This window comes from Tamandua tetradactyla, chromosome 5 (genome assembly GCF_023851605.1).
Source record: "Tamandua tetradactyla isolate mTamTet1 chromosome 5, mTamTet1.pri, whole genome shotgun sequence".
In the NCBI taxonomy this organism is placed as follows: domain Eukaryota; kingdom Metazoa; phylum Chordata; class Mammalia; order Pilosa; family Myrmecophagidae; genus Tamandua; species Tamandua tetradactyla.
The window spans coordinates 32744937-32770434 of NC_135331.1; the positions used below are offsets into that span (position 1 = coordinate 32744937).

The following is a 25498-nucleotide window of genomic DNA, read 5'->3' on the forward strand; positions in this document are numbered from 1 at the left end:
GCACTATTTCTAATTTACCCATGTCCCAGAATCCAGGCTATTGTCATCTAATGTTTTTAATCACACCAGTGAATCAAAAATAATCAGGATGAGAGAATGGCTAGTCTAGTACAACTCAGGCTTCCCAGCTGTGGTCTAAGTTTTCATTCTTCTCACTGGAGTTCCAGCTCCTTGATGTACTTGTGTTTATTCATTGCATTGCTATTAAGGACAGAAATAAAGAGACTAAAGAAAACGTTCTTTCCCTGTAATAATTTATTCAGTAAATAGGACTGAACACCCTCCAATCTTGATAGCCATTTGCATTCATGAACTATGCTGTGTAACGTCAGCTGGTTCACATTTTCACTGTTACCAGATCCTCTTGATAACAGAGCTCCTTCCCTGTGTGTCCAGCAGAGGCCACAGGCCTTCTCTGCTGCCTCTCACATATACTGCATCCAATGCATCCATTCCTTCCGTTGGCACTGATAAAGACTGCTCCATTGGGAGAGAAAGTACTAATAAAGACAATACAATCATTATAGAGGTTTCCTAGACAGATTCAAATTATAGGCTTTGACTTGAATCTATCTGTCAACCTCAGGCTGAGTATATGAATATTGCAAATAAAAATTGAGAGTTAAATTTCCATATTAAACAAAACAGGCCCTTCTGAAATCTAGAGTAATTATTCCATAGAACTAATTTTATTTGAGATGAAAAGACTTTAGAATCTTTGTAAAAACCTCTTTTGTATTAAAAGACTTGCAGTAAAGGTAAATTTACTACCTCACAAAGAGTGACAAATTTTTGATAATTGGTGCAGTTAAAATGTTTTTCCTTATACTGAATCAAATTGACTTCCTATAGCTTTTACCAATTAGATCTGCTCTCTGGAGACACAAAATAAAACCTAATCCCTCTACTAGACAGCTAATCTCTTTTTGTGTTTCTCTTAAAAGAAATTGTGGTGACTCAGGCTACAGTTCTATCAAGGATATAATAAACTCAATGCCTTTCCCCTCCTTTTTCTTTTAGTGGGCAGAGCAAGCTTATGTGAGTACACTTAATACACTGGGAGAAAAGAAAATACTCCTCCCCTGCAGGCTCTGGTCCTTACAGCTAATTAAAGACTCCAATTCGTAGACTGTCTATAGATAGTCAGAAATGGATATGAGTCTAGGGAGTTTTCCATAAAGCTAAGGCTCCCTTCCCTGAGATTAAGATTTAGAATTGAGGTGGGCCCAGCAATCTGTATTTTAAGAAGCACTCCAGGTGGCGCTGTTTTCACTACACTTTGAATAACACTGGTCTAAGTAAATCAACTTTTCCTTGGATTTTGATTTTATTTAGCCATAAAGTACACATGCTTAACATCATGGCCTATCTTTTTAAATTCTATGTTATATAAACAACATTCCATGTTATATAAATAATAAAAATAACACTTTAAGTCACTTATTATTCATCTAATACTAATCAAGCCTATCAAAATTCTTTCAGATTAAGGAGGAGTCTAATAGCATAATCTGCAGGTTACAAACTAAATCCAAGTGTTTGTTGGGAAGCATTCAACATTGGCCTTAAGAAGGGAGCCAGGTTCCTAAATTGCAGCATATTCCCTGTCTTGAGTTGGCAACAGAACAGGGCTTTAGGCCAGATTTGAGGAACTTTACAGGGAGAGTACATTTGGTACTCTGGTCTAGTGCTTAGCTGATCAACCTCATGATTGAAATTACACATAAATCAGACTTGGATCAGCACTACCACACACATACTATGCAATTCTGTGGGAATTCTAATAAAGATATAAAGGCATTCCAGTACACAGGTTACAACAAGTTGAAACATTTCACAGTAGTCTAAATGCCTGGGAAATTTAATTATGCAAAGAAAACCCTTCTTCCTTTGAGAACAACAGCTTGTTTCTTTTCAAAATAGCTGCTGTGGTTCTTGTACAGGTATAGTGTTAGTCTCATCTCTAACTCAGCCTTGAAGTAATGCTTATCCCAAGACAGCCCTGGTGACACTGCTTCCTTGTAGCAAAGTGAACCCATGTCCTACCCAGTCATTTAGCATGTAGTAAATTGACTAAAATAAGTTGAGCAACAAATTCAAGAAAAGATTTTGGCAATAGGAACTTACTTTCCTAATAAGATACTTCATGCACGTTTGTTGTAAAATAAAATTATTAAAAAATAAATGTAGTGAAGACATCTAACTTTCATTTTCTGTCAGGGATGAAAACTTTCACTGGTTCGCTGACCTTCCTCTTCTTCCTGGAGCTTTCAAAACTCTCCTGATTGTATGCAAAATCCATTCTTCGAATCTGTGAGAATCATCAGAGAGAAGCACAATTCAGCAGGGATTCTGACATCTGCACAGGTGTATACAAGACAGGTGGACTAAGCATTAATCTCTCTAGCTGCATAACAGATACAAAGCTGTGTCCCTGTGGGCTGGTTTGGCCCTGCACAGAATCCCTGCTGCCAGTATCAGAGTCTTGGATTCCAAGTTTCAGAAGTTGAGGTCCCCTGCAGGCAACCAGCTTCAGAGATAGTTTCTTGGCTCTCTAGTGAATTTAGCAAACCGAGCTCTTGAGGGAAGGGTTGTCAAGGTGTGGGGCTAACAAGGAGCAATTAAGGTTCAGGAGAGATCTGGGGCACTGATTGCTTTAGAGGCAAATATCATCTAAGTTCCAATTTCAGTTAGCAAAGATAGATAGCCTTGCCTGCTCTATCATATGTTCAGATCGATGAATTAGGAAGGACCATGGCCTTTCTGATTGGAGAGAAGTGTATGTTATTGATTAAAGGGAATTCAATTAGTGAACCACCATGGATATATATTTCTCCATGGGTCTCTGCTTTGGTAAAGATTTTAGAACTTATTTTTGTTTAACCAAGTGAATAATTGGATATATTATAATTTTTCAGGTATCCCTAATCCTTGGAATTTCAAGAAAACACACAGAGGACATTTTTATCTTTTCCAGCCATTAGATGGGAGGAAAGGTTTGTCCATGTCCTCTATTCTTTCTTTGCTAGAAGAATGGAATAAGATATGTATTTTAAAGGAAGACTTGTCAGAATATATAGTAGAGGTTTCAACATTATGATTTTTGTTGTTGTTGTTACAGGTGCAAGCTATTATGATATGTTGTTTCTACAAAATAGTGGGAATGTCAATAAAGCTTTTAAGTACCATTTAAAACCAAAGATTGGGTCTAAAAATGGTTAATTTAAGAACAAATTTATCTTGTAGTTTTAGAAAGCAGCTTAATTACTGAATTCAGGAACCATAAATTCCCTTTGATTAACCAAGTTATAGACTATCCAAAACAGTAAAACTCTTAGAAAATAAATGGAGCTGCATATCAATAACTGATTTGTTATATATGTAAAAGTTTGAAATGGCCTATTCTAAGGAAATGAAATAGCAACATAAAATCCCAAATCACAATACCAAATTTCTTTACTAGAAGATTAATTTTTTACAGTTTGGTTATAAGAAAAAGTACTTGGAAAATTATGCTTGTATAAAAGTGATGCTTGAATATGCTTTCAGCTCAATTATCCTATCTTCACTTCAATTAAATCTGGGTACACTGGGATGAAGAGAAGGTGGGTACACAAATTCTTGAATGACAAGTTGGCCTAATGGTTTAATAGTTTTGTTCTCTTTTTCTACTACTGTTCAGCAAACCAGAGTTTTATTACAAGTTTCAGAACTGCAATTTTATTGCGTTGAATTAATCAAAACTTCTTTAATAACATCTCAAGGCCTGGGAACTCTCAGTGGTTTACAGAAAACTAGTGGGTTCAAAAGCAAGTAGTCAGGGAATATTTTCTAAGGTAGACAAATAGTGTATATGAACTATATAATCAATATAAACTATACAAACAAACTTATTCACTCAAAAGAACACTTTTTTAATTTTTTAAATTAATTTTTAAATTTAAAAAATATGACAAGAAAGAAACACAAACATTCTTAACATATGATCATTCCGTTCTACATATATATCAGTAATTCACAATATCATCACATACTGCATATTCATCATCATGATCATTTCTTAGAATATTTGCATCAATTCAGAAAAAGAAAAAGAAAACAGAAAAATAAAACAAAAACAGAAACAGAAAAAAAATTTTGCATACCATACCCCTTACCCCTCCCTTTCATTCATCACTAGCATTTCAAACTAAATTTATTTTAACATTTGTTCCCCCTATTATTTATTTTTATTCCATATGCTCTACTCGTCTGTCGACAAGGTAGACAAAAGGAGCATCAGACACAAGGTTTTCACAATCATAGTCACATTGTGAAAGCTATATCATTATACAATCATCATCAAGAAACATGGCTACTGGAACACAGCTCTACATTTTCAGGCAGTTCCCTCCAGCCTCTCCATTACATCTTGGATAACAAGGTGATATCTACTTAATGTGTAAGAATAACCTCCAGGATAACCTCTCAACTCTGTTTGGAATCTCTCAGCCATTGACACTGTCTCATTTCACTCTTCTCCCTTTTGGTTGAGAAGGTTTTCTCAATCCCTTGATACTGAGTCTTAGCTCATTCTAGGATTTCTGTCCCACGGTGCCAGGAAGGTCCACACCCCTAGGAGTCATGTCCCATGTAGACAGGGGGAGGGTGGTGAGTTTGCTTGTTGTGTTGGCTGGAGAGAGAGGCCACATCTGAGCAACAAAAGAGGTTCTCTTGGGGTGACTCTTAAGCCTAATTTTAAGTAGTCTTGACCTATCCTTTGTGGGGATAAGTTTCATGTGAACAAACCCCAAGACTGGGAACTCAGCCTATAGCTTTGGTTGTCCGCATTGCTTGTGAGAATATCAATAATTCAACTTGGGGAGGTTGAATGTTCCCCTGTTCTCACCATTCCCTGAGGGGGACTTTGCAAATACTTTTCCACTCACTGATCAAATCACTCTGGGATTCATTGGGGCATCACTCTGGACAAACCAATAAAATCTAATGTCTTACCCAAGGTTCCATGTACTTATGTTGTTCAACCAACTATCTACCTAAGTTATATTAGGAGATGCACTAGTCAAAATATAAATTTTGTACCAAATAAACATTTTTTGCTTTAGTCTCACACACACGTTGAAATTTTAAAATATTAATTACCATCTATTTTCAGCACCCTGCAGTAATGACATTCCTTTGTTCTTCCGCATGCAAAAGCATTTTTAAATTTGTACATTTAGTCATTATCATTATACACTCTAGGCATTCCTAGATTATACCATCTCAGTCTTTATCATCTATCTTTCCTTGTGATTTCATTTATGTCCCCAGCCCTCCTCCCTCTTAGCGTTCTCACATTCAGCTTCATTCAGTGTTTTAACATAATTGTATTACAGTTAGGTAGTGTTGTGCTGTTCATTTCTGAGTTTTTATATTCAGTCCTGTTGCACAATCTGTATCCCTTCAGCTCCAGTTGCCCAATATCTTACCCTATTTCTATGTCTTGATGGTCTCTGTTACCAATGACATATTCCAAGTTTATTCACTAATGTCAGTTCATATCAGTGAGACCATACAGTATTTGTTCTTTTGATTTTGGCTAATCATACTCAGCATAATGTCCTTAAGGTCCATCTATGTTGTTACATACTTCATAACTTCATTCTGTCTTACAGCTGCATAATATTCCATTATATGTATATGCCACAGTTTGTTTAGCCACCCATCCGTTGATGGACATTTTGGCTATTTCCATCTCTTGGTAATTATAAATAATGCTGCTATAAACATTGGTGTGCAAATGTCCGTTTGTGTCCTTGTTCTCATGTCCTTTGAGTAGAGACAGCATATAGATGGGTCTTGTTTTCTAATCCATTCTGCCAGTCTATGGCTTTCGATTGGGGAGTTTAATTCATTAACATTTAGTGTTATTACTGCACGGGTAGTACTTCCTTCTACTGTTTTGCCTTCTGGATTTTATATGTCATATCTAATTTTCCTTCTTTTTACCTTTACTCATAGTCTTCCTTTCTACACTCTTCTCCACACCTCTCTCTTCTGTCTTTTTGTATTTGTCTCTAGTGTTCCCTTTAGTATTTCTTGCAGAGCTGGTCTCTTGGTCACAAATTCTCTCAGTGATTTTTTTGTCTGAAAATGTTTTAATTTCTCCCTCATTTATGAAGGACAGTTTTGCTGGATATAGAATTCTTGGTTGGCAGTTTTTCTCTTTTAATAATTTAAGTATATCATCCCACTGTCTTCTCGCCTCCATGGTTTCTGCTGAGAGCCCATAGTCTTATTGGGCTTCCCTTGTACATGATGGTTTGTTTTCTCTTGCTGCTTTCAAGAGTCTCTCTTTCTCTTTGACTTCTGACATTCTGATTAGTAAATGTCTTGGAGTACGTCTATTTGGATCTATTCTCTTTGGGTTACACGGCACTTCTTGGATCTGTAATTTTAAGTCTTTCATAAGAGTTGGAAAATTTTCAGTGATAATTTCCTCCATTAGCTTTTCTCCTCCTTTTCCCTTCTCTTCTCCTTCTGTGACACCTACAACACATATATTCATGTGCTTCATATTGTCTTTCAGTTCCCTGAGTCCCTGCTCATATTTTCCCATTTTTTCCCTATATTTTCTGTTTCTTTTTGGATTTCAGATGTTGCATCCTCTAGTTCAGAAATCCTATGTTCTGTCTCTTGAAATCTGCCATTGTAGGTTTCCATTGTTTTTTTCATCTCTTCTAGCATGCCTTTAATTCCCATAAATTCTGTGATTTGTTTTTTCAGACTTTATATTTCTTCTTTTTGTTCATTCCTTGCCTTCTTTATATCCTCCCTCAAATCACTGATTTGGTTTTAGATGAGGTTTTCCATGTCTGTTCGTATATTCTGAATTAAATGTTTCAACTCCTGTATCTCGTTTGAATTGTTGGTTTGTTCCTTTGACTGGACCATATCTTCAATTTTCCTAGTGTGATTTGTTATTTTTTGCTGGTGTCTAGGCATTTTATTACCTTAATTAGTTTACTCTGGAGATTGCTTGCACTTCTTTAACCTAGAGTTTTCTTGCTGGATGAATTTGTTGTCTATCTATTCTTTGACATTCAGTTCAGCTTTATCTGGACCTCTAGCTGAAGTTTTGTTTAACAGAGGAGAATTTTTCCATTCTTGTTTTCTTGTTTCTTGTCCTGCTTTTTTGGAGCCTATTTCCCCCTACACTTAAGAGGGTCTACTTAGGTATTATAGACCCCAGCTGGATTTTTCCAGACCAAACTGGCCTCCTATCAGGAGTCACCTGTGTTGGTTTTCCCCAAGGGTGAGTCCCAGCAGGTTGAAAGACTTTCCTGTGAAGTCTCTGGACTCTGTGTTTCTTATCCTGCTGTTCTAGTTTGCTAGCTGCCGGAATGCAACACAGCAGAGACAGATTAGCTTTTAATAAAAGGGGATTTATTTTGTTAGTTCTTCAGAGGAAAGGCACCTAACTTTCCACTGAGGTTCTTTCTTACGTGGAAGGCATAGGATGGTCTCTGCTGGCCTTCTCTCCAGGCCCCTGGGTTCCAACAACTTTCCCCGGGGTGACTTTTTTCTGCATCTCCAAAGGCCTGGGCTGAGCTGCGAGTGCTGAGATGAGGAATGCCGAGCTGCTTGGCTGTGCTATGTTGCGTTCTCTCATTTAAGCACCAGCCAATTAAGTCAAACGTCCTTCATTGCAGTGGGCACGCCTCCTAACCGACTGCAGATGTAAATCAGCAACAGATGAGGTTCATGTACCATTAGCTCATGTCCGCAGCAACAGAACTACGTAACTCACCTGGCCAAGCTGACAACTGAATCTAACTAAACCACCTGCCCATTATGTGGTGCTTGTCTGCCTGCAGGTCCCACCAGCATATGATGATGCAGTACCTTTTACTTTGGCTGGGGGTGTGTGGAGACAGAGAAGAGGTTGTAGGCTGGTTTTAATGGCTTCAAATTACCAAGCCCTGGTGTCTGAATTCCTTGAGAAAGGGATTCCACCTGAGTTGGGCTCCACCCCTCCCCTGGGGAAGGCACAGGCTCCAGACAAGCCCTCAAACGAGTTTATTTCTGCCTATGCCTGGGGCAGCTGCAGCCTTGGGAGCCCCACTGCTGTATCCAAAGGCAGTCAGGCCTTTGTAGAAACACAGCCACAAAAAACCTCTGTTTCCTTCTTTTTTTCCCCCTTTTTCCATCAGCCCTACCCCCTTGGCTCCAGGGGCAAAAATGAGCGACCTCTGCTTTGTACAGGTTCACCTGAGCTGGGGGCCTATTTTTAGTAGTCAGAATTTGTTAATTAATTCCACAATTGGCGTTTGGTTGGGCTCAGCCCCTGCTGCTGGTAAAGTCTCTTTCCTTTCCCCTCTGGGAAGCAGCCTGTGGGGGAGGTGCGCCAGCTGCCATGGCTTGGGGAACTCATGGTTCTGGGGAGGCTTGCAGCCGGTCCAGCTGGTCCAGATCGGGGTACGCTGTGTGTCTGGTCACTGACGTGGCCCCAGGAGCTGTTCTGTACTGTGTCTGGTTATTTAGTAGTTGTTCTGGAGGACGAACTAAAATTCACACATTGTTAAGCTGCCATCTTGGCTCGGAAGTTCTTGTTGATGGACTTTTGACATTGAATGTTATACATGATGTCCAATGGATGGAGGTGACTGATGGATGCACTGAGAAGTAGATTTGCAAATGATGGTGTTTACATATGATCGAATATTGTGCTGCTACAAACAGGAATCGAAGTTGTGAGGCATGTAATGTCGTGAATGAACCTGTGGGACATTTGGTGAGGCAAGATAAGTCAGAAACAAAAGAGCAAATATTGTACGGTCTTATTTAGAAAAAGCTTATAAGAAAACAGGGGCCTAGATTGTAAACTCTTATTGCAGTCATATTTAGTCTGGAGTGGTAATTGTTATTTCTGGATTTTGATAGGCTGTTTTAGATATGTATAACCTGGTATTTAGAGATAAGGATGAAGCCAATCATGTCGGGTTTAAGATAATTCAGAATACAAGATAAGGAAGACTTGTCTGCATTTTAGAATTTCACCTACTCTTTGAGAGCAAAGGAAGAAAGCAAGAAAGGTTCTCTGTTCAGAACCTGAATTTTCTGTAGCATATACTCTAACTCAACCTGACTGGATATGTCATTTAAACAGTCCACATCTCAGAGCCCAGAATAAGAATGAGGGTCTTTAATCCTGAATAGCTTAATGTATTGCCTGGATACATCCCAGAGTATATTAAACAGATAATCAAAAAGTACTGGCAAAGTCCCTTGAAGGATGGGGGAAATAATATGGAACTATTAAACTTTATCACTGGGGAAACCCCTGATATACTGTGTCAAACATTAGGGACACCGTAATCAATAGGCCAAACACTAGATTTTGAGACTTGTTCTTGTGAAGCTTATGTATGTAGTGGAGAAGCTTAGCCTACCTATAGGAATGCCTAAGAGTTATTTCTGGAGGACCTCTTTTGTTGCTCAGATGTGGCCCCTCTCTCTCTAAGCCCAACTCTGCAAGTGAAATCATTGCCCTCCCCTCTACATGGGACATGACATTTAGGGGTGAAAGAGTCCGTGGTGGCTTGGGAGATGACTCCCAGGGATAAGCCTGGCCCTGGCACTGCAGGATCAACAATGCCATCCTGACTAAAAGGGGGAAAAGAAGCGTAACAAATAAGGTATCAGCGGCTGAGAGAGTTCAAATAGGGTCAAGAGGCTAATCTGGAGGTCACTCTTACGCAAGCTTCAGTTAGACATTGCTACTTATCATAGCTTGTCAAACCCCAACCAAAACCATTCCTGCCAAACTAAAGAACACCTAGTGCATTATACAAGATTCTAAAGAGGTTCCATGCACTAGGGTAACTTTCCAGAAACCTACAACCTCCAGATCCCTAGACCAGACAAGTTCTGAAATGCACAAGGGCCAGCCTCTCCAGAACATGAATTATTCCCATCCCCCTATCCCATATTATCAACAGCCCCTTCCAACATGAAAAAGTTAAAATGGGCTTAGCCCAAATACCCCTAAAAGGTGGGAGAAAGAGCAAAGGTGAAGATGGAGTTATATAGAAAAGAGAGGGTTTAACAAATGAGTATGATTGCTGAAACACTATATTGATATTTCTTTTAATCTCCAGTTCCTTGGAGTAGCTAGAAGTAAAACCTAAAAATGTGGAATTGTAACCCATATCAAACTCTGGAATCTGTTCTATAACTAATTGTTGCTATGTGCTCTGAAAATTATTGTTTTGTATATATGCTATTGTTCACAGAAAAAGTCAATTGTGATGACAAAAATGCACAGCTTTATGATGGATATTGTGAACCACTGATTGTACATTTTGGATGACTATATGGCATGTGCATATATATCAATAAAAATAAATAAATATAGCTTTAAAGATGTTCCTTATACACAGACTAATAGGAGGTTACTGTGATCCATTTACCAAAAAGCCTCAAGAATAGAGTAGCTACATATATGTCTGATAAAAGTCTTGAAGACATGCTTTCTGACATACAAAATTTCCCTACTTTTCATTTTTGCTTCAGTAACATATTTTCCATTTGAGGCCTTGCCTTAAGCACAAATAGGATAGCTAGCTGACTCAGTAGCAGTATTGTGGCAGCACTAGAAGAGATTCCTTATACTGAATGACTCTATCATTATTCTTTTACTCAATTATTTAAAAAAATGCTTGTTACTTGAATGCTCTCCTAGAGTTCTGTCTTTGTCTGTTTTTTGTCCTCATTCTTCACTCCAAGAAATCAATTACTGTTCATCAGAAAAGATGCACACATTTATATGTTCAGCCTAGATCTTGTATCTCAATTCCAGATCCATGTGTATATACAACAGCCTACCAAAAGGTCTCCTCTTGGACATTCCAAAGAAAACTCAAATGCAATATATCCAAATTGGAATTCATCATCTTTGTAACTTTCTAAGCCTGCTCCAAATCCTTGTCCTTACTCTCTGTGATCATTTTACCCTAACATCTAATTAATCACAAATTCCTATTGAGTCTACCTCCTTAGTATCTCTCAAATCCATCTACCTTTCTCTTTCACTAACAGCACTCTCACCCTAACATTTAATTAATCACAAATTCCTATTGATCCCACCTCCTTAATTTCTCTCTAATCCATCTACTTTTCTCTATCCCCATTGCCTCTCCTTAAGTCCAGGCAGACATCATCTCTCCCAATTACAGGGCCCCTCACTCCCACCATTAACTGCTCCTCTAGTTCATTCTCCAGTCTGGAACCTAGTTTTGTATGCAATTCTGACCACATCACTTTCTGCTAGTCATTCATCCATTGATGACATTCCATTATCTTCAAGATGATGTTCAAACTCCTCTGCCTTTGCCCCTTTTTGTGGCTTCATCATATCCCAGACTTACTCATACAGATCTCCAAATGGGTCTTGCTTGCTCCCCTCTGTACTTTGCCTGTAATACCTACCCATACTTTGCTTCTCCTCCTTTGCCTGGTCCAAGCCTCAGTGTTTCTTCTATCTCCTGGCCTTCCCTGAAACCCTAGGACTGTGTTCTGTACTTACCACTTTTGTAGCATTTACTACAACGCATTATCAGTTATCTTCTCATACATAGGCTAAACTCCTTGAGGTTAGTGACAATATCTTGGTCACCTTTGTATTTCTAGTTCCTGGCATCTGGAAGGTTCTCATTAATTATTGGGTGAATGAATGAATGCATAAAATAACTGATTTTAAGCCAGGCACTGTGCTGTGCACTAGTACCTTATCTGTAGAACTATAAAATGAATAAGATACAGACATTTTCAAGGACTGAATCTTGTAAGGGAGGCACATTAAGCATGTGATTACAGCATAATATGACACAATATAATGCCATAATAGACATACATTAATTTATTCAGCAAACTGTTTATTGAGTGTAAACTATGTTCACGGCACTGTTCTAGGTACTTGGGATACAACAACGAACAAAAGAGATAAAAGTCTCTGTCCTGAGGATTTTGCCATCTAGTCACATTACTTCTTTTTTTTTTTTTTAATGGAAACCTAGCACAGTTCCTGGCACACAGTGCTCAAAAAATATATATTTTTAAATTTTTATCAATAAAACCAATCAACATACAAATATGAACATTCTTAATGTATGAACATTCCATACTTGGTGTGCAATCAATGGCTCACAATATCATCACATAGTTGTATATTCATCACCATGATCATTTCTCAGAACATTTACATCACTCCAGAAAAAGAAATAAAAAGAAAAAAGAAAAGATTCATACTTACCATACCCCTTATATCTCCCTCTCATTGACCATTAGTATTTCCCTCTACCCAATTTATTTTAACTTTTGTTTCCCCTATTATTTATTTTTACTCCGTATTTTTTACTCATCTTTCCATATGTAGATAAAAGGAACATCAGACACAAGGTTTTCACAATCACATAGTCACTTTGTGAAAACTATATCATTATACAATCATCTTAAAGAAACATGGCTACTGGAACACAGCTCTACAGTTTCAGGCACTTCCCTCTAGCCTCTCTAATATGCCTTAAACTAAAAAAGTTTATGTATAAGCATAAGAATAACCTCCAGGATAATCTCTCAACTCTATTTGAAATCTCTCAGCCACTGACACTTTGTCTCATTTCTCTCATCCCCTTTTCATTCGAGAAGGTTTTCTCAATCCCTTGATGCTGAGTCCCATCTCATTCAAAGATTTCTGTCCCACATTGCCAGGGAGATTTATGCCACTGGGAGTCATGTCCCACGTGGAGAGGGGAAGGGCAGTGAGTTTGCTTGCCGTGTTGGCTGAGAGATAGGCCACATCTGAGCAATAAAAGAGGTTCTTTTGGGGTAACTCTTAGGCCTAATTTTAAGTAGGCATAGCCTATCCTTTATGGGGGTAAATTTCATATGAAAAAAACCCCCAAGACTGAGGGTTCGGCCTATTGCTATTGTTGTCCTCACTGCTTGTGAGAATATCAGGTCTTCTCCAAATGGTGAAGTCGAATTTTCCCTCTTTCTCACCATTCCCCCAAGGGGACTTTGCAAATACTTTTTTATTCACTGTTCAAATCACTCTGGGATTTATCAGGGCATCACTCTGGACCAACCTACAAGATCTCATGCCCTTCTCAAGGTTCTATGTATCCATGGTGTATAATTAAACTGTTCACATAAGTTATATTAGGAGATGCACTAGTCAAAATATAAATTTTGTACCAAATAAACATTTTTTGCTTTAGTCTCACACATAAGTTTTAAAATATGAATTACCATCTACTTTCAACACCCTGCAATATTGACATTTCTTTGTTCTACTTCATGCAAAAACATTTTTGAATTTGTACATTTAGTCACTATCATTGTACATTCTAGGCATTCCTAGATTATACCACCTAAGTCTTTATCATCGATCTTTCCATCTGGTTTCATTTGTGCCCCCAGCCGTCCTCCCTCTATCATTCTCACATTCAGCTTCATTCAGCGTACTAACATTATTGTACTACAGGTAGGTATAATTGTGCTGTCCATTTCTGAATTTTTACAATCAGTCCTGTTGTGCAATATGTATCCCTTCAACTCCAACTACCCAATATCTACCCTATTTCTATCTCCTGATACCTCTGTTCTTAACTGAAATTCTCTAAGTTCATTCATTAATGTTAGTTCATATCAGTGAGACCATACAGTATTTGTCCTTTTGATTCTGGCTAATCTCATTCAGCATAATGCCCTCAAGGTCCATCCATGTTGTTAAATATTTCCTAACTTTATTCTGTCTTACAGCTGCATAATATTCCATCGTATGTATATACCACAGCTTGTTTAGCCACTCATCTGCTGATGGATATTTGGGCTGTTTCCATATCTTGGCAGTTGTAAATAATACTGCTATAAACATTGGTGTGCAAGTATCCATTTGTGTCCCTGCCCTCATTTTCTCTGAGTAGATACCTAGCAATGGTATTGCTGGATCATATGGAAATTCTATACTTAGCTTCCTGAGGAACCACCAAACTGCCTTCCACAGCGGTTGTATCATTTGATATTCCCACCAACAGTGGATAAGTGTTCCTCTTTCTCCACATCCTCTCCAGCACTTGTCATTTTTGGTTTTATTGATAATGGCCATTCTGGTGGGTGTGAGATGATATCTCATTGTGGTTTTATTTGTATTTCACTAATAGAAGGGAAGTTGAGCATCTTTTCATGTGCCTTTTGGCCATTTGTATTTCCTCTTCTGAGAAGTGTCTGTTCATGTCTTTTGCCCATTTTTGGTTGTTTGTCTTTTTGTTGTTGAGTTGAATGATCTCTTTATATATTCTGGATACTAGTCCCTTATCTGATATACCATTTCCAAATATTGTCTCCCATTGTGTAGGCTATCTTTTTATCTTCTTGACAAAGTTCTTTGATGCACAAAAGTGTTTAATTTTGAGGAGTTCTCATTTATCTATTTCTTTCTTCAGTGCCAGTGCTTTGGGTGTAAGATCTAGGAAACTGCCTCCTATTATAAGATTTATAAGATATTTCCTTACATTTTATTCTAAAAGTTTTATGGTCTTAGATAAATCTAATCTTTATCTAAAAAGATCTAATGTTTAGGTCTTTGATCCATTTTGTGTTAATTTTTGTATAGGGTGTGAGATATGGATCCCCTTTCATTCTTTTGCATGTGGATATAAAGTTCTCTAGGCACCATTTATTGAAGAGACTGTTCTGTACCAGGTGAGTTGGCTTGACTGCCTTATCAAAGATCAATTGTCCATAGATGAGAGGGTCTATATTTAAACATTTATTCCATTGGTCAGTATATCTGTCTTTATGCCAATACCATGCTGTTTTGACCACTGTAGCTTCGTTATACGCCTTAAAGTCAGGTAGCATGAGACCTCCAACTTCATTTTTCTTTCTCAGGATACTTGTAGCTATTCAGGGCACCCTCCCCTTCCAGATAAATTTGGTTATTGTTTTTTCTATTTCTGAATAGTAAGTTTTTGGGATTTTCATTGGTATTGCATTGAATCTATAAATCAGTTTAGGTAGAACTGACATCTAAACTACATTTAGTCTTCCAATCCATGAATATAGTATGTCCTTCCATTTATTTAGGTCTTCAGTGATTTCTTTTAGCAATTTCTTGCAGTTTTCTTTGCTTAGGTTTTTTGTATCCTTAGTTAAATTTATTCCTAAATATTTTATTCTTTTGGTTGCAATTGTAAATGGAATTTTTTTCTTGATTTCCCACTCAGATTGCTTATTACTAGTGTATAGAAACACTACAGATTGCTGAGTGTTGACCTTTTAACCTGCCACTTTGCTGTACTCATTTATTAGCTCTAGTAGTTTTTCTGTGGGGTTTTTTAGGGTTTTTGACATATTAGTATCATACCATCTGCAGACAATGAGAGTTTTACTTCTTACTTTCCAATTTTGATTCCTTGTATTTCTTTTTCTTGTCTAATTGCTCTGGCTAGAAATTTCAACATAATGTTGAATAACAATGGTGATAGCAGACATCCTTGTCTTATTCCTGATCGTAGGGGGAAAGTTTTCAGTTTTTCCCCATTGAGGATGATGTTAGCTGTGGGTTTTCATATATTCCCTTTACCATGCTGAGGAAGTTCCCTTTCATTCCTATCCTTTGAAGTGTTTTCAACAAGAAAGGATGTTGAATTTTGTCAAATACCTTTTCTACATCAATCGAGATGATCATGTGGTTTTTCTGCTTTGATTTGTTGATATGGTATATTACATTAATTGATTTTCTTATGTTAAACCACTCTTGCATACCTGGAATGAATCCTACTTGGTCATGATGTATAATTATTTTAACGTGCTGCTGGATCTGATTTGAAAGAATTTTGTTGAAGATTTTTGCATCTATGTTCATTAGAGAGATTGGTCTATAATTTTCTTTTCTTATAGTATCTTTGTTTGGCTTTGGTATGAGGGTGATGTTGCCTTCATAGAATGAGTTAGGTAGCCTTCCCTCCTGTGTTAGTTAGATTCAGTTGTCAACTTGGCCAGGTGAGCATACCTAGTCTTATTGCTGCGGACATAAGCCAATGGTACGTGAACCTCATCTGTTGCTAATTACATCTGCAGTCAGCTAGGAGGCATGTCTGCTGCAATGAGTGACGTTTGACTTAATTGGCTGGTGCTTAAATGAGAGAGCGCAATGTTGCACAGTCAAGCAGCTTGGCATTCCTCATCTCAGCACTAGCAGCTCAGCCCAGGCCTTTGGAGATGCAGAAAGTCACCCCGGGGAAAGTTGTTCGAACCCAGGGGCCTGGAGAGAAGACCAGCAGAGACCATCTCGTGCCTTCCACGTAAGAAAGAACCTCAGTGGAAAGTTAGCTGCCTTTCCTCTGAAGAACCAACAAAATACATTCCCTTTTATTAAAAACCAATCTGTCTCTGGTGTGTTGCATTCTGGCAGCTAGCAAACTATAACACTCCTCTTCAGTTTTTTTGAAGAGTTTGAGCAGGATTGGTACTAATTCTTTCTTGAATGTTTGGTAGAATTCACATGTGAAGCCATCTGGTCCTGGACTCTTTTTTTGGTAGCTTCTTAATGACTAATTCAATTTCTTTAGTTGTGATTGGTTTGTTGAGGTCATCTATTTCTTTACGAGTCAATGTTGATTGTTTGTGCCTTTCTAGGAAGTTGTCCATTTCATCTATGTTGCCTAGTTTATTAGCATAAATTTGTTATAGTATCCTCTCATTACTTCCTTTATTTCTGCAGGGTCAGTGGTTATGTCTCCTCTTCCATTTCTGATTTTATTTATTTGCATCCTCTTATTTTTGTCAACCTTGCTAAGGGTCCATCAATTTTATTGATTTTCTCATAGAATCAGCTTCTGGTTTTGTTTTCTCGATAATTTTCATGTTCTCAATTTCATTTGTTTCTGCTCTAATTTTTGTTATTTCTTTCCTTTTGCTTGTTTTGGGGTTAGTTTGCTGTTCTTTCACTAGTTCTTCCAAGTGAACAGTTAATTCCTTGATTTTTGCTCTTTCTTTTACTTCTTCTTCTTCTTTTTTTTTTATATGGGCAGGCACCAGGAATCAAACCTGGGTCCTCTGGCATGGCAGGGAAGCATTCTTGCCTGCTAAGGCACCATGGCCTGCTCTCTTTCTTCTTTTTTTGACATAGGCATTTAGAGCAATGAATTTCCCTCTTGGCACTACCTTTGCTGCATCCCATAAATTTTGATACGTTGTGTTTTCATCTTCATTTGTCTCGAGATATTTACTGATTTCTCTTGTAATTTCTTCCTTGACCCACTGGTTGTTTAAGAGTGTCTTGTTGAGCCTTCATATATTTGTGAATTTTCTAGCCCTCTGCCTATTATTGATTTGCAACACATTCCTTTATGATCAGAGAAGTTGTTTTGTATGATTTCAATCTTTTAAAATTTATCGAGACTTGCTTTGTGACCAAGCATATGGTCTATCCTTGAGAATGATCCATGAACACTTGAGAAAAAGGTGCATCCTGCTGTTGTGGGGTGTAATGTTCTATAAATGTCTGTCAAGTCTAGTTCATTTATTGTATTATTCAAATTCTCTGTTTCTTTACAGATCCTCTGTCTAGATGTTCTGTCCATTGATGAGAGTGTGGAATTGAAGTTTCCAACTATTATGATAGATGTGTCTATTTCTCTTTTCAGTGTTTGCCCCATGTATTTTGGAGCACTCTGGCTTGGTGTGTAAATATTTGTGATTGTTATGTCTTCTTGTTGAATTGTTCCTTTTATTAATACAGTGTCCTTATTTGTCTCTTTTAATTGTTTTATATTTGAAGTCTAATTTGTTGGATATTAGTATAGCTACTCCTGCTCTTTTCTGATTCTTGTTTGCATGAAATATCTTTTCCCAACCTTTCACTTTCAATCTATGTTTATCCTTGGGTTTAAAATGTATCTTCTGTAGACAGCATATAGATGGGTCCTATTTTTTAATCCATTCTGCCAGTCTATGTCTTTTGATTGGGAAGTTTAATCCATTAACATTTAGTGTTATTACTGTAAGGGCAGTACTTTCTTCTACCAGTTTGCTTTTTGAATTTATATGTTGTATCTAATTTTTCTTCTTTTTATTTTTACTGATAGTCTTCATTTCTACACTCTTCTCCACACCTCTCTCCTATCTTTTCATATCTGTCTCTAGTGCTCTCTTTAGCATTTCTTGCAGAGCCCGTCCTCTTGGTCACAAATTCTCTCAGTGATTTTTTTTTGTCTGAAAATGTTTTAATTTCCCCCTCATTTTTGAAGGAAACTTTTGCTGGATATAGAATTCTTGGTTGGCAGTTTTTCTCCTTTAGTATCTAAAATGTATCATACCACTGTCTTCTTGCCTCCATGGTTTCTGCTGAGAAATCTATGCATAGTCGAATAGGGCTTCCCTCTTATGTGATGGATTGCTTTTCTCTTGCTGCTTTCAAAATTCTCTCTTTCTCTTTGACATATGACATTCTGATTAGTAAGTGTCTTGGAGTATGCCTATTTGGATTTATTCTATTTGGGGTATGCTGCACTTCTTGGATCTGTAATTATAAGTCTTTCATAAGACTTGGGAAATTTTCAGTGATAATTTATGTTAGTTTTTCTCCTCCTTTTTCCTTCTGTTGTCCTTCTGAGACACCCACAACACATACATTTGTGCACTTCATGCTATCATTGAATTCCCTGAGTCCCTGCTCATATTTTTCCATTCTTTTCCTGATTTTCTTTTGCTTGTTGGATTTCAGATGTTCTGCCTCCAGTTCTCTAATCCTATCTTTTGCCTCTTGAAATCTAAAGTTGTAGGTTTCCATTTTTTTTTATTATTATTTCTTCTACTGCGGCTTTCATTCCCATAAGTTCTGTGACTTATTTTTTCAGACTTTCAATTTCTTTTTTGATGTCCCCTGCCTTCTTTATATCCTCCCTCAATGCACTGATTTGATTTTTGATGAGATTTCCCATGTCTTTTCGTACATCCTGAATTAATTCTTTCAACTCCTGTATTTCATTTGAATTGCTGGTTTGTTCCTTTGATTGGGCCATATCTTCAGTTTTCATAGTATGATTCATTATTTTTTGCTAGGGTCTAGACATCTAATTTCCTTAATTTATTCTGGAGATTGTTTTCACTTTTTTTTACCTAGGATTTTCTTGCTGGATGACTTTGTTGTCTGTCTGTTCTTTCACATTTAGTTTAGCTTATTCTAGACCTCTAGCTTAGGTTGTGTTTAACAAATCAGAATTTTCAGTTCTTGTTTTCTTGTTTCTTGCCTTGCCTGTATGGTGTTTTTTCCCCCCTCAGGATGGTCTACTTAGGTATTATAGACCCCAGTCAGAATTTTCCAGACCAAACTGGCCTCCTCTTAGGAGGAAAGAGTCACTTGCATCAGTTTTCTCTGAGGGTGAGACCCAGCAGTTGGTAGACTTTCCTATGAAGCCTCTAGACTCTGTTTTTCCTATCCTGCCCAGTATGTGGTGTTTGTCTGCCTGTGGGTCCCACCAGCATAAAGTGATGTGGTACCTTTAACTTCAGCAGACTCTCCCTCCACATTACTTTTTGGCTTAATAATTTCCAATGGCACCCCACCACTTTGAGAATAAAGTCCAAAGTCCTTACCTTGGCATTTTATACACCAGGGAGAAAGGTCACAAATTGGCTGTAAGAACCTAATGAAAGCTATGTACTTTTCTCAGAAAAATGTACACTCCTCCCTTCACACATTTATATACTGTGGCAGGCAGTTTAAGGGGTCTCCTAGAACCCCCGAGTATCTCCCAGGTAGAGTCACTATCCCCCAGGGCCTTGCTGTGTCAAGCATAGCCAGCGTCTTCTCCTCCTCTCTCACTTGCTGTCCTCTCAATTTTCTCAAACCTTGGTTCTTCCTGATTTGTTAACGTCCTCATGTAGGAAGTTATCAGCCTTCCCTTTTGCCTAGTTAATTGATACTCATTCTTCAAATTTCAGACAAAAAGTTATAACTTCTAAATATTTTTCTCACAGTTGACTTCTTCCCATATCTACTGCCACATGAGTTATCACCTGGCTACTAACATAGCATAGATCAGCATGACTGATTACCCCATCAAGTATACACTTGATGCCTCCAATACATTTCTACGCTAAAAGGGAGAGGACTCTTTGTAAAAACATTCGTCTGTTCATCAAAAATATTTATTGAGTTCCTACCATACACAAAACACTTGCTAGATATTGATGATACAAATATAAACAAGACAGTCATGTTACTGCCTTCTGGAACTCTATTAAGAGCTGGAGACCTAACTTAATTGTGATGGGGTTAGGAAAGTTTCTTTGAAGTTATAATCAGAAGGATAGTCAATTGGATATGGTGGTAAAGTAGAGGGAGGTGGGCCAATAATAATTTCCAGTTTCTAGTTTGGCTAACTGTGGGGATGAAGGTGCTGTTCTTTCGAAGAACAATGGCAGTTTTGAAGCTGCTAAGTTCAGAGTACCTGTAAAACCCTCAAGTGGACATGCTGAATATGTGGCTGAATATGGAATTCTGGAGTTCAAGAAAGAGGTCTGTGTTGGAGATGTAAATTTGAGAGTCATCAGCATATGGAGGTTAATTAATGCCAATGGGTGTGGATGAATTTGCTTACTGAGAGATCAGAGCGTGAGAAGGGAAAAGGGCCAGGACATAGCCTTAAGGAACTCCAACATTTAGAGATTAGAAAGCGGATGAGCCAACAAAGTAAACTGAGAATAAGAGTCAGAGAAATAAAAGAAGACTAGCAGACTATCATATAAAGAAAGTCAAGGGAATAGGATTTTAAGAAGGGGGGGGAGTGTGTGTGTGTGTGCGGGCATCAAATGTTGCTGAGAAGTCAAGGAAGATGAGGACTGAAATATGTCTGCCTGTTTTAGCCACATGGAGAATACCAGGTGCACTGGATTGATGAGGGCAAAAGTTACCTTGAAGTTGGTTGGAGAATATATAAAAGAGAAAGAAATTGAGATAGCAAGTAAATAAAGTTTTATAAAAGTCAAGAGGGAGTTACCAACTTAGGCTGCTGAATTCAGAAAAGCCTTGTTAGAAGAAGAGGGGATTTTAATCTGGCTCTTGAAGGGTGAGTAGGAGTTAACCAAACTATGAGGTGGTGGTGGGGATTTAGGAGTTCATTCTAGGCAGAAGACGTAACCTGTTTAAAGACACTGAATCATGAAAAGACATTAAGATATAGGGACATTGAGACATTTTCATTTATTAAATTGGCTTTATGGTTAGGTGTTATGTTTCCAACCCAATCCTGTTAAAACTGATGGAGTGTAAATTAGCTTATCAAATGGTCTGCAAGCGGCAGCCTGTTCAGAGCAGGACCTTACAGGCTTTGGAAGGAGGACAAATAAGTTTTCATGTAGAAAAAGCAGTCAGGGCACAGTACTGCTTGGGGATCCATGAGGGTGAGGGAAAGTGCAGGGGTCAGCTCCCAGCAACCAGAAAATGTTATGAATATTTTATGTGCCTGGGCTGAGAGTACAGGGAATTTTGCTTACTTCACAATTATCTGTCAGGTCTGAATTGGCAAGATGTTTTCTTTTTAGAAAACTAGTCCTCACCAGTATTGATTTATAATAAAATCTTAAATGTGGAATCTTTGGATTTAACAGATCAAGGAATTTTACGGTTCATGGGGGGGAGGCCTGTGTCCTATAAGTTAAGTACTAATGTTAGTTTTGATTACTCTCCCGTAACATTTTTTTTTCGGCACAATGAAATGGAGATCAAGAGAGATCATAAAACAAATGCTATTAGCATAAATGTAGCTTACCTTAACAAAGACATAGCATCATAATGAATGAACAATTAAACCCTGAATGCTTGAAGAGAACACTACAACTGCAGGGGAACTGCCAAGGTCTCTGATATGTTGAGAACTATCTTATGCTTTACTGGAATTTATGAAGGGTTTTTCCATTTATTTCATTTCCTGATTTTCTAGACTATGGCTATCTCTATTTAGGTTAATATGTATTCTCCTTAGGGTCATTGTCAAATATTTCATTTATCTCCAGAAGTTATAATATCAATTCACCCTTTTTCCATGTTCTCTAACGTACTTATGGCTTAAAAAGTTCTATACTTAATTCATTTATTCAACAAGCATTTTTTGAACATTTTCTCTATGCCATACACTGTGCCAAGTGATAAAGATACAAAGATGATCAAGGCACACACCATGTCCACAAAGAGGACCTGGTAGGTAAGAAAAGAAAAGGGTTGTAGACAAAATGATAGAGTTATGTATAGTGTATAGCAGGGACTCAAAATAGATCTTATTAGTTCTTCCTGGGGGGGCCTGGCAAAGCTTCAAAGGGGATGTGAAGCTTGAACTAGTAATGGAAGATGAGCAGACATTTACCAGGCATTAGGGAATGAGTTGCAAAAGAGAACATTCTATATAGAAAGAACACAAAGCACAGAAGTATAAAGCAGAATACTTCTAGAAAACTGAGAATAGTTCAAAGGGACTAACAGGACGGATGTGGGGTGGAGGGCTGGATCAGACAATGCCATTCACTGAAGTTTGGACTTTACCCTTAATGGAGTGCCACTGAAGAGTTCTAAGAGAATTGTTTTAGACAGTTCCTCATAGCAGCAGTGTAAAGGATGGATAGAGAGAAGTGAGACAAGAAGCAATGAGGAGAGTTATAAGGGAACTGCAGAAGAGAGATGATCCAGGCAAGAATAAGAGCAGCAATGAGGTTAGAAAAGGGAGGCTAAAAGACGGAGGCCTGAGGAGATAGAATGAACACTTGAACTTGAACACTAACATGACAGTCATTAATTGGAATGAGTACAGGGGTGGTAAAATAATGGAGTCAAAAAGGACAAAAATTACCCAAGTTTCTGATAATGCCATTGACCAAGATGGGAAACGGTGGAGGCTGAAGTTGTGGGGTGGAGGTGGGGAGTGGGAAAAGAGTGAGGAGGATAAATGGAGAAACAAAGGTTTCTTTGTTCTGAATTGGACGTCAGATATTCAAATAAAGACATCCAGCAAGGCACTAACTATGTTGCTTTGAGGTCAAGATGGAGAAAGCAGCATCAAGGGCACACTTGAAAAAGTGTTCACTTTGGACAAAAGAAGAGCTATTTCTTCTGAGGTCTGGAAGGAAGGAGGTAACAGTGAATTCAATTATAGGTAAATCTTTAAATATGGGACAAGAAGGTGAATGATTCATATTTGATGGCCTTAATTATTTCTATGAAGTAAAGTTTAGGTCATCTGCTTAAGATGATGGAGGAGGGCTAGTGTTGTGTGGTATTTAAGACACTTAAGGGGTGAAACTATGGAATAGCTGCTTGGACAATGAGAAAGGCAGCCAAAAATACACTTACAAAAATAATGTTAATTGTTACTTAGGAACCAGATAATTTTAAGATATATCATTTCCAAATTAAAATACTTAAGCTTGGCATATTTAACAATTTGCTCTTCTTTTCACACTCATTTGATTACTTACAAGAGACCACATGCTGTGCTAAGACGATGACATGTTATCCCATTTATTCCTCACAATAATTGCATGAGATGAGGGAGTGGAGTTTTATTCTCCTTCTTCAGCTGTGGAAACTGAACCTCTGATAAATGAAATGACTTGTCCAAATCACACATTTAGTAAATGGAAGTCTTGAACCCAGGTCTCCTGATTTCAAATTTAGTGCTCCTTGCAATTTGTTTCTTCAAGCCAAAGGGGAAAACAAAGGTAGGATATTACAGGAGAGGCCACTGGAGCTCTTTGTAGGGTTCAAAGGCTTCTAGCTGGGTATAGCCTACCAGGATCTCAAACTAAACATAGCTAAAACCAAATTCGTTGTTTTTCCTTTGTAATCACATTTTCCTCATGACTTCTCGATTTCTGTTAATCACCATTTCCTAGTCATCAAAAGTGGAAGACATAGTCATCTTAGATTCCTCTCCTGTCTCCTAATGCCTACCACAGAATTATGTAATGAGTCAATGGCATAGCACAGAAAGAACACTTGGTACAATGTTTTACGTGTACAAGTCATTCAGTGACTGGCAGTGGTTATCATTCCTACACCCACAGGTATACCCCATACCCCAGCCAAGCTGGATCTTTATGGTGGGCTGAAAAATGGACTCCCAAAAGATATCCATATCCTAATCCCTGGAACCTGTGGATGCTACCTAAATTGGCAAAATATAAATAAAAAGAGGCTTTGCAGATATGATCAAGTTAAGGATCTTGAGAAGGGGGGATAAAACTGGATTATCCAGGTAGGCTCTAAACGCAATCACAAGTGTCCTCATAAGAGGGAGGCAGAGGAAGATAACAGATTATAAGAAAAGGCAATGTGACCATAGAAACAAATATTGGAGTGATGTAACCACAAGCCAAGGAACACAGGTAGCCACCAGAAGTTGGACGCCATAAAGGAACAGATTCTTCCCTGGAGCCTCCGGAAGGGGGTGTGCCTGCTGATACTTGATTTCAGCCCAATTATATTGATCTCAGACTTCTGGTGTCCAGAAATGTGAGAGAAAAAAATGTCTGTTGCTTTAAACCACCAAGTTTGTAGTAATTTGTTATGGCATCCACAGGAAACTAATACAGCTGCTCTTCCCCAAACATGCCTCATTTTTTCCCTCTTCTCTACTTTGTTCACATACCAGAATACAGAACTCTTCCACTACTTTCTGTCTTTTAAATTTTAAATAATTCCTTCAAGGCCATTCTCCAATATTATCTACCCTATCATTAAGCCTTTCTGATTCCTTTAATCTAATATGAAGTTTCTTTTTTAAAGAAATTAAATTAATTTAATTTTAAAATTAAATTTAAAAAGTTTCTTTTTTTAATCTCACAGCATGTTTTTTGTAATCATATTTTTCTGACAATATATTTGTTAACAATTTGTCCTGTCCCCAGGACTGGCTTTTATGTTCTTTAAAAATTCATTTGTACTAATGTTATGATCTTTAGACTCTTTGTGATGCCTTGCACAGTGTCTTTCATACAGTAAGGTATCAATAATTCTTTTTGCTAAGGGAAATGAACTTAATTTAATTATTAGGCCTCTACAACCTACAAAAGTGTTCAGCTACACAGTTATTACATATTCTAAAGTTGCACTGACAAACACAGCTACTAGCTACAAGTAGCCATTTAAGTTAAAATTTACATTAATCAAAATTAAATACATTAGCATTCAATTCCTTGGTCTCACTGGCCACATTTCAAGTGGCTATTAGACATCACAGATACAGAACATTTCCATCATCATTATTAGCCGAGCTGCTCTATCTAGACAATCTGGGTATAATCCAAGTAAATAGAAACTATGGTAATAATAGGAACTTAAAAATTAGAAATAATATTTCTCAAAATACAAAACTTATTGTTGTAAAAATGTCATTTTTCCCAAGATTTACCAAGTCAGTGTTATTCCAATATCTGGAACAGAAAATATATAAGA

At 37.7% G+C, this 25498-nt stretch overlaps 1 protein-coding gene across 4 annotated transcripts in view; it reads right to left on the reverse strand.

The window, feature by feature from the left end:
- Positions 1 to 237: 237 nt before the first annotated feature.
- Positions 238 to 25498, reverse strand: part of HORMAD2 (HORMA domain containing 2) — a 98467-nt gene continuing 73206 nt past the window's right edge. For 2 of the 4 annotated variants that reach the window (XM_077160591.1, XM_077160590.1), the window contains exon 11: positions 238 to 2311. In XM_077160591.1, coding sequence (XP_077016706.1) covers positions 2207 to 2311 — 105 coding nt within the window. In that variant the 3' untranslated portion in view covers positions 238 to 2206. The remainder of the gene's footprint in view (positions 2312 to 25498) is intronic. The other 2 variants (XR_013175779.1, XR_013175778.1) reach the window with 2 other exon arrangements.